Source organism: Anarhichas minor, unplaced genomic scaffold (assembly GCF_050575085.1).
Source record: "Anarhichas minor isolate MPS153535 unplaced genomic scaffold, ASM5057508v1 ptg000058l, whole genome shotgun sequence".
NCBI classification, from domain to species: domain Eukaryota; kingdom Metazoa; phylum Chordata; class Actinopteri; order Perciformes; family Anarhichadidae; genus Anarhichas; species Anarhichas minor.
The window spans coordinates 1,050,092-1,060,000 of NW_027466504.1; the positions used below are offsets into that span (position 1 = coordinate 1,050,092).

The 9,909-nt window shown below is 41.3% G+C and overlaps 1 protein-coding gene across 1 annotated transcript in view; it reads right to left on the minus strand.

Annotated features, from left to right (window-relative positions):
* The window catches only part of atp6v1ba (ATPase, H+ transporting, lysosomal, V1 subunit B, member a), a 43,463-nt gene that overhangs the window by 13,284 nt on the left and 20,270 nt on the right, over window positions 1-9,909 (minus strand). Inside the window, exons 3-6 of the mRNA XM_076077399.1 lie at window positions 9,807-9,905; window positions 5,103-5,196; window positions 4,379-4,456; window positions 3,427-3,566 (exon numbers count right to left, since the gene is read on the minus strand). Of these exons, the coding sequence (XP_075933514.1) occupies window positions 3,427-3,566; window positions 4,379-4,456; window positions 5,103-5,196; window positions 9,807-9,905 (411 nt within the window). The remainder of the gene's footprint in view (window positions 1-3,426; window positions 3,567-4,378; window positions 4,457-5,102; window positions 5,197-9,806; window positions 9,906-9,909) is intronic.

A 9,909-nucleotide genomic window follows, 5' to 3' on the forward strand; every position in this document is an offset into this window, starting at 1 on the left:
TTACCACTCTGATGCAGGAGCTGCTAAATGCTCCACTATGTTAAGCGGCTAGTTGCTCACTGTGTGCGTCTGCTGTATGGTGCGGTAGCAAGCAGTGAACGGTGGGCTTCACACTGCAAACAGCGGCCGTAGGTTGATGAGAGACTGACCCAGAGTTTGTTTCTCTTCACTTTCTCCAGAGCTTCTGCAATGATTTCAGGCTTCTCTACATTTTAAATCCAAGTCAAATCTTAAATATACTTTGTAAGACAAAAAACAAGCCTGAGCTAATTAATGCTTTTTTTTGTGCACAACATAGGAACTTCCAATAAACAGAGATGGCATTGGTTAACACTACAATCTACTTTGATGTAAACCATACTGACTATTCATAAGCATGTGTAGAAAGTATTTCCATGGACTATTTTACTCTAAATCTGGTTGTTTTGAGTGACAGGGAGGGAGCGAAAAACTACCTTCAAATAAGAGTTTAACAGTAATATCAGCATTTACAGTACTGACTGTTGATTTTTAGGCAACACACTAATTAGATTTATTCATAATCCATCACTTTTATATTTTCAACTACTGCTACTTTCGCATAAAATAAAATTTGTCATATTTTCAATTGCATTTTGGGAAAAACTGATGGTTGCAGATAAACATGAAGTTTAAACAGTCTTGTGTCAGTGTGCTGTATATTTGGCTGTCATAACCACTTCAAAATAAGGTTTTAGTGGATATCAAAACATTTGCCATAGAATGTGATTACTGACTGACAACTGCAAACCATTTCCAGACCGCAATGCATTATATTTTGTCCCCGAGCATTGATGTGTACAGGATTGTGGGAGTGAAAAGAAGAGTACAGGGGTCCACTTCCTCTTTTTTAAGATACAGAGCATCAAAAACAGCCAACGCTCTATCACACAAGGAACCTGAGCTGTGCTGGAGTGCTTCAGCAGACTGAATGACGAAATATTGTTTTTCCAAATACAACAGTGTTGTGTTTGTGACCATTGCTCATTTCATTTGATCAGATTTTTGTTTTTGCCTTGACATGATTTCCAAAGACGTCCTACTTAAACCTGTGACTAAAAATCTCTCCTTCGGTTCTCAATACAATATTCAGAGCAGTGGGATTGCCTCCACAGGGCTCTCAACATCAGCACGGCTGAGCCGGCGGCTATCGGCTAACAGCCTGAACAGTGCAAACGATGGCAACAGTGCTGACACAGTGTTAAACAGGGGGGCTACTTCACGGCCCTCACGATTCGATAACAATTCACCTGTCAATGATTGTTGATGCACCTCAATGCATCTCCGTTTCCTAATATGGCTACTGTTTCAAGAATTAACACAGGCAGTCAGATAAGTTTGAATTTCCATCTTTCTTAGACAGTGCTTTCAAAAATCCGATTATTATATAAAAAGCAGCATCTTTTCAATACGAGCATCTGTGTGAGCCACCTCAGTACACAAACATTACAAAAACTAAACATAAATCCTTCTGCAGTGCATTGCAGATGTGCTTCTACTCCTACTCGGTTGAGGTCACTGCATCTCCCAACCCGGTTAACAACACCAAGGTTTTTTTCTTTGTTTTTGTTTTTCAGCCCTACATTAATGACTACAGGCTAACATTGGTGGCTGACAGACAGTGTGAGTAAGCTCCACCCTCAGTGAAACGGAGATCAGAGGAGAGAAACAAACAGTAAAACACAGTAAAGACTCACAAAGCTGAAATGAAACCAAATTCCTGTTTATGTTCCGTCACTGCATTTAACCGCCTTAAAAAAGACACAAAGAGGTCTCTTTGAGGTGAAGTATCAACCCCATAAACCCCATGTTTGTACACACATTTTTCACTTCATCTCAACAGGATATATTCTAGTATGCAACACAATTGTAATTTAATAACATTTCTATTGTGAGGCATGAAAAACCCTGGACAGGAAGCAGAAGTCAAATTGTTGTCATGGGACACCGAGTAAAACAGCTGACACACATGAATGACCCGAGTCATCAATGTTAAACATTTCCATTGCTGCCACAGAAATAAACACGCACTCATCTGTGGGCTGTTATCTTTACATTCTGGCACTCCAAGTGGAAAACGTTTGAATCTATTAAAAACAAACTGCAATTTCAGCATGGAGGTTCTTTCTCGACCTGAAGAACACGTAAAGCTGCTTAGTTTCAGGTAAAGGTAAGTAGCTGAGTTCATTGCCAGTTTGCCATTTGCTTAAGAAATAAATAATTAAAAAAAATAGGATTACATTTCATTGACATTGAAGCAAATTAATGCATTTGACGAGTTATTTTGTGACAAACTACTGCAATTTTTGCTGCCATCATATCTCTATAACTATAATGCATACTGTCATCGGAGAGGAGTGATCTCTGACTCTACGTGATGGAATACTGCTTGGAATATGACTGCATAATGACATTTAACATTTCTTGCGATTTAGTCTCTCATAGCCAGACCTTTCTCCACACTTTGTTTTAGCAGCGTGCCAGCTCTGGAGAAAGGTCTGGCTTGTTGTTGCTTTGAAACAATGATCTTTAAAGTTACAGCTATTTTTTTCTCCTATTCAGGGCAGGGTATTACGTCCCAAAGCTATGCGAGATGAACATGAACATGCGAGATGAACCCTGTGAACATTCTCAAATGACAGCTAAAATCTATTATTTATTTGGCTCATATTTAATGTTAATGTTATTACCATTAATATTATGACCATTGTTTAATCATTGATGCCTTAGAGGTGAAGCCTGCCTGTAATATGTGCCCCTTTCAGATTGTTACTTATTAATGTTATGTTATTATACTATATTTATCCCCTAAGGGCGAAATTGGTCTCTCTTGACCCATCCCTGTATATAGGGAGCAGTGGGCTGCTGAGAAGCACCCGGGGAGCAGTTAGGGGTTCAGTGTCTTGCTCAGGGACACTTCGACACAGGACACGTAGCAGCCAAGGATCGAACCGCCGACCTTGCGGTTACCGGACGACCCTCTCTACCCAATGGAATGGATTGGTCCATAGCGACCGCCGCTGAGTTAAAAGATGTGCTAAATCAACTCTGACTGATGATAGCTATGAGTTTGTTGTTTCACTTAGCAGGGACTGGAATTTTGAAAATAGTGAGACGCAGATAGTCTGATTTAGTGAAGGAGAATCCAGCGTGCGTTACGCTAGTAGCGACTGATGTAGCCTCAAGCAGAGATGAGGAGGGGGCTACAGAGTCCTGGTGAGCTCACTCCTTTCTCACACCTCCAGATTGTTTTTTACTTTTCAAACTTGTAGTCTTCAGGCCCAACCGATGCTGAACCTCTGATACTACTTTATTGTCATTCAGAAAACATTCCCAGGATGCTGGTAATCAGGAATCAGAGGAATCTTTCCTATAGCTGATGAAATAAAACTGGTTTGGTGGTCTCACCTCGTTGTGGGGCAGCCCAGCAGCGGAGAAAATTGGGATCTTCTGTCCTCTGGCAATGCTGTTCATGCCATCGATGGCTGAGATGCCGGTCTGGATCATCTCCTCAGGGTAGATACGACACTGAGGATTGATGGGCTGACCTGAAACACACAGAAACAGCTACATGAGACAAATCACTGGAATCCTGTTAGTTATTAAGGAATTTCAATATAATAACTCTATATCAACATTTTTTGGTGACAATAAGATCAAATTGATTTCTTCTGTTCGTCAGAAATAACGTTTTTTAAACAAAGTGTACAAACATTAGCCTGAAGTCGATGGGCCACCCACTAATCTGGCTCCAAGACCAAGGCTCCTAAAGCTCTGAAGCCTTTTTCCTTCTTTATTTGTAAGTTCACATGCTATGAAGCACGGGGGCTGTTCACACCCAGCAATAAAGTGCATCGTGGGTGATCCGCTCACAAGTGGACAGCTCGGCTCTGGCAGCCGCCCCGAGAGGGGAAAATCCAGGTGGCTGCATCTGTACTTGACAGTTTTTAAGTGTCAGTGTTACTGACTGTTATGCACACCTTATGTGGATGAACCACCTTATGTGGATGAAATTCTGATAGCACATCTGTAAGATGTGCTATCAGAATTTTTATGAGCTGTATTTTCATTAAAGAAGTTACTTACATTTTATGTTCTATTGTTTTTGTAAAATCATAATTTTACCATTAAATATTTGGGGGATGTTAAAGTAATGTGTGGTCGGGATCGTCTTCTGTACACCAAGACAAATTTCCCTATGGGGACAATACAAGTGTAAAATGACACCATTTTATCAGCATGTTTTGTTTGTTATTGATGAAAAAGTTTTCTTAATGTAGCATTCTTGTAAGAGACTTCCATTTGGCTCCAAAGATATCCTAGAAAACAACAGGAAGTCAACAGGTCACTGAGGTCATACCCATGATGTCCAGGTAGTCCTCAGCCAGAACAGTGGGCCCGCGGTCGATGGGTTTGCCCGAGCCATTGAACACACGCCCTGAAAAAGGAAGATTTTCTCCTTTGAGCAAAGCAGACAACTGCTTAAAAATCTAAATACAACTATTTGTTTTCTCTGGAAGTTGAATTCAAAGATAATTACTAAGAAACACAGATCAAATGAAATTCATTAGATGATGCTTCCAACCACATCTGATCTATTCTGTTTTGTATCAGACTCTAAACAGATAAGAGTGGCTCTGATGGCTCTTGTCGAGTCTACAAGTAACAAGTACAAGTAATTATAAATTCATGGACGTGATTAATGATACTTGACAAACAAAAGCAGGTTTACTTTTTGCTGCTATTGAAATACATGTAACCTTGTGCTGTGCTAAGATAATCTGACTGATTGAAATATTCAAGAACATTGAGACAAAAAGGTTTGATTCAGTGCCGTTTTGCTTTTACCATTTACTGAGTAGATTGAAAAAGTAAGTAAAATAAGCATATTGAAGGAGAATGCAGTATAACACTTTAAATAGCATTCAACATGCTTTACAATTGTCATCTTTGTGTTACAACGAGAGAAGGATGAAAGGGGTGAACCGTGTGGCTGTAAACAAACCTGAACTAATCAGAGAAATATTTACTTCATTTTGTAGTGTTTTGTTTAAATAGGCAATGTGAAAATCAGGTCGTCATACCAAGCATGTCCTCTGACACTGGGGTACGCAGGATATCACCAGTGAACTCACACGCCGTCTTCTTGGCATCGATGCCAGATGTTCCCTCAAACACCTGAACAAACAGACATAACAAGCCATTAACATTACAATAAAATCTAAAGACAAGTTTCACTGCCATGGTTAGTGGCAGATTTTGTCCATATCATTTGAGCCAGATTTAAGATATATCACAGCGCACAGTTAAACACTTTGACCTGCTGCTGAAGCTAGAAGTAAAGTCAGAGTCTCACCAAAGTCATTATAGAGTATCCTTTAAGGCAGCGGTCCCCAACCACCGGGCCGCGGACCAGTACCGGGCCGTGGATCATTTGGTACCGGGCCGCACAGAAAGAATAAATATTATTTCCGTTTTATTGATTATCTGAACGAAGTTTTATTTTGAAAAATGACCGGATTCTCTTGCAATTTCATCCACCTGTGCCTCTTGACATGTCAAGACGCTTGTCTCGGTCACGTGATACGTTACCTCAAAAATTAAGCCCGCAAACTAGCGAAAATGAGTAAATAACTTTTGGAGAGCTTCTTTGCAAAGAGGAAAGGCCACTAAGGAGACAGAAGAAGAGCTACAACTTCCAAGAAATATAAATCATCATTTAACAGACAATATCAGGAGTCTAATTAAATATCAGGAGTAATTCTGACGCTCCAAGCCCGCTCTGCATAATATGTGGCGACAGAGAAAGATCAGCTGCTGGAGATTGTAAATGACGGTGGCTTTAAAAGTATGTTTGAGACAACAACTCTGCTGGTGTTTGGATTAAAATCAAGGCTGAATATCCTGAGATCACCACTAAAGCACTGAAAACCCTGCTTCCATTTCACACATCCTCTTTGTGAAGCGGGATGTTCTGCAGTGACAGCAATCAAAATGGAGTAGACTGGACATCAGGAACAGACTTCGGGTATCATTGTCTCCCATTACCCCCAGATGGGACCGTCTCGTTGCAGAGAAACAAGCTCAGGGCTCCCACTGATTCAGCGTTATTGTGAGTTGCATTTATTTATGCATTTTATATTTGTTTTCATGCCGATCGTATCATTTTATTTCGTCGTGTTTTTCCGCCACACCTTGATGGCCGGTCCGTGAAAATATTGTCTTACATGAAACCGGTCCATGGTGCAAAAAAGGTTGGGGACCTCTGCTCTAAAGGACCTTGAACATTTGTTGAAAATGTCATGGCAATCCTTCAAATAGTTGGCAAAACATTTTACTCTGAATCACAAATGTCAACCTGCTGGGGGCCCCAGAGGAAAAGTAAAGGAATCACCAGAGGTAAAAGGAGGTATGCTCTGGGGACAAAGGGCGCATACAATTTCATAACCATCCAGGGTTCAGCACCAACATTTAAAAGTGGTTGCTAGGCTGGCAACCAGTTATCGACTTAATAATGAAAAGCTTGTCAATGGTGGAGTTCATCATCAATAGATGTGCCACCTCTTGCATCCTCCATCTCATTATGTCGCTGAACTGTGTCACACTCTTGTTGCTTCAAGCCTCAACGCTTGTCCAGCCCTCGTGGTTCTGTAGGATGTGCTACCTTGAACCAACCCCCCAGGAGGAGCGTCGGGCATTGAAGCTGCTTCTCGTAGTGGACAAACCGTGGAATTACAACTTCAGGGTCCGTCACGTTATGCCATGGGCCCAAAAATACTTTTCCCCATAGACTTACATTGGGAAAGAGACATCTTTAAACTTCCCAGTATGAACATTTAAGAGGCCAAATCATTGGGTCTTAAGAGTTGTAAACTCACTAATAGCAGAGTCCAGAGTTATGTTTGTTCTGCCGTTCATATGAATGAGCCAGATAGCAGATGAGCAGCTTGGAGGCGGGGTTAAATGGAAAGCTGGTCACCCCACAGTCATACCTCATTTGCTTCACCATTGTCTCCAAAAGAGATGCCTATCAGCAGGCAAGTAAACTGTCACATGCAGCGTCGTCTGGTTCTAGTTCTGACTGCAACAGAAATATTCAAATATTACTAATGCAAGAAATATTTATTTTGGGGTGCACCTTTTGCAGTTTCCGGTCCCTATTTGTTTATGTTAAAAATTGGTTGACACTGATGGCAACCAAAGTCAAGAATTGGTTGCCAAAGTCTCGAAATTGCAACCCTTAGCCCTGCGATTAATTTAGTAGTTGTTGAGATATTCCAGTCTGGACCAAACACTCAGACGGACGGATAAATATTGCCAAGTCGATCGGTCAACTCTGTTGACGCTAACTGCAGGTGTCCGCAGTTTTCTGTTTGCATCCCTCCCAAGGCCAACAGTAGAGTAAACAGTGACAACATCCGCAGTGCAAAGGGAATTCATCATTCCAAATTGTTAAAAGATTGGTAAACTTTCCAAAAATAAACAGAAAATCCGCCCAATGTTTTTTTACCGCGTGGACCACCTGGCGCTGGAAATTACGCTTTGCAAATAGTCCACCGCTTCCTATATTCGCTGTGTGGCGCTACAGAACACGCGCAAACATGCATTATGTTGCTCTATATGAAGCGTAAACCACATTGGGTAAACGTCATGTACAGTAATAAAATTAAGTTCCCTGAATTGCCCTGCAGCTTTAAATTCAGTTCATTCAGGGTGAAGTGAAGTGAAAAAGAGAAATGAGTGTGCATGGACTTTATCTGTAGTTATTAAACCACTTGTTTCAGCTCTATTCCTCTCTGGTAACATCATTGCTGGACAGTGAATTAATGTGTTCCGATTCTGATCATATTGGACTCTTGGGTTTATTTTCTGTGTCTTCATTTCAGATGTGAGATGGTACGTTTGCTCCATATGAGACAATGTTTTTAAGCTGCCGTGGGAAAAATTCACCTACATGCGTTTTCCTGCACCGCTGAACAAGCGCAGTAAATGCTGGAATAACTCTGCTGCATAAAAAAAATCCCCTTCAAAATAAAAGCATACGATTTATTTTTATTTTTTTTGTCACGACCCACCAGTTGAGAATCACTGGTTTAGAGCATGGTCCCAAGAGACGTTTTTTTAAGTCTCTATGGGATACATGTCCCTACCAAGTTTCATCCATGTACCTGAACCGTAGTGCTGGGGCTGCTCTTTTGAAATATTGTAGGGGGCGCTATGGAGGGAATTTAAAGCGGCTAAGCCAAAATCCCATAAAAAAATATGTCTTCCCATTACCTATGACCTATGTGCCAAGTTTCATGAGTTTTTGAGCATCCCAAGCCACCGAACCATCAACTTCCTTTTTCACAGCGAATGATGCGTTGCCACGGCAACAGCATTCAACAAAAACTCACAATATTCATGGGGAAGCATATTCAATGTCTTAAGGCTTCCCTTACCAAATTTGAGACTTCTCATGTCAACTGGCTAGGAGGACTAAATAAAAGTATAAAATGTGACATTTCCTTTTGCCAGTAGGTGGCCCTATGACTATGTGAAAATGTTAGCATTGAAATGTGCTTAGGCTTGAATTATCATCATGCATAAGAAATGTTCTGCAGATATCCAATCTGATGTACCTTAGAGTTACAACTTCATGTTTCATGCCGAATAGTGCAACATGGCCGCCCTGCCACGTCAAGGTCCTTCAATGAAAACTCACGAATTTGAGGTCGATCGCATACATTTTGTAGGAAGAGTTCGTTAAAGTACGAAGGCAGAAAACGATGAAAAACGACAAAAAAACTGAAAATAGGTGAATTACTGTAGCACCCACTAGTGGTTGAATGAAATGAAAATACATATACAGCAAATTTGGTGATTTTAGGTGAAATGGTTTTGAAGTTATGTGTATTGATGTACAAGCCACGCCCCTACGAAGTTTATTGGTCCATATATTCTATACGCAATGATATATCACCAAGTTAATAATTTTTAATGATACAGATCTAATAATGATCCACAGCAAATTTGGTAGCAATCGGAGTAAGCGTGTAGGAGGAGTTGGCAAAAATGTTGCATCTTGCATCCACCAGTTAAACTTTTGATTATTTGCATATTCATAGAATCGTTTTATTTTTTTCCCCCCAATGAGGGTGGAAGAGTTAGGGGCCGATCACACCGGGACATGTTGCTAGAAACGCGTCGCCTGCAAGACCATTGTTTCCCTATGGTATGGCACGACTAGCATACGCTCCTCTCTTGCGCCAAGCACCATGTTTTTTAGACGCACATAGAAGTTTCAATATTCTCACATTTTCAGCGCCAAGCGTGGAGTCGCAGCGTTCGTCAATGTCACAATTGACCAAGGCAGCCAATCAAATCAAGCAAGCACTGACTTCCTTTTTTGATGCCGGTAGATGTGGCAGGAACGGACATTGATATTAGTGAAAGTTAATTACGATGAACTATATCATTTTCCCCTCCTCATTTAACAGCAGAACAGCAAGGCCTGGATGTCTGCATTTGATCGCCTGGTTGCGCACGGACACCCCGCTGCACCGGCTCATCTGCCCGACTGTTTTTAAGTGTCCTTGCTTGTTTCGACGCATCTCTGTGTGATCGGCCCTATTAGAAGAGACATTTTCTGAGAAGGCTCCGTTATTCCCCTAAACAGTTGGGTTCTGTGGTATTTAGCAAATGCTACTCCCGCAGGAGTAAATTGTGACTTTGTTGGGACTATTTTCTGCTGTGGGGGAGGTGCAATAGATGCCAGTCGGTCAGCAATTTTGGATTCCGTTTCTCACCTGGACAACTGCCTTGCTTCCAATCACCTCCAGGACCTGCCCACTCCTCTTGGTGCCATCTGGCAGGGTCAGGTTAACAATCTCAGCGTACCTGGGGAACTGG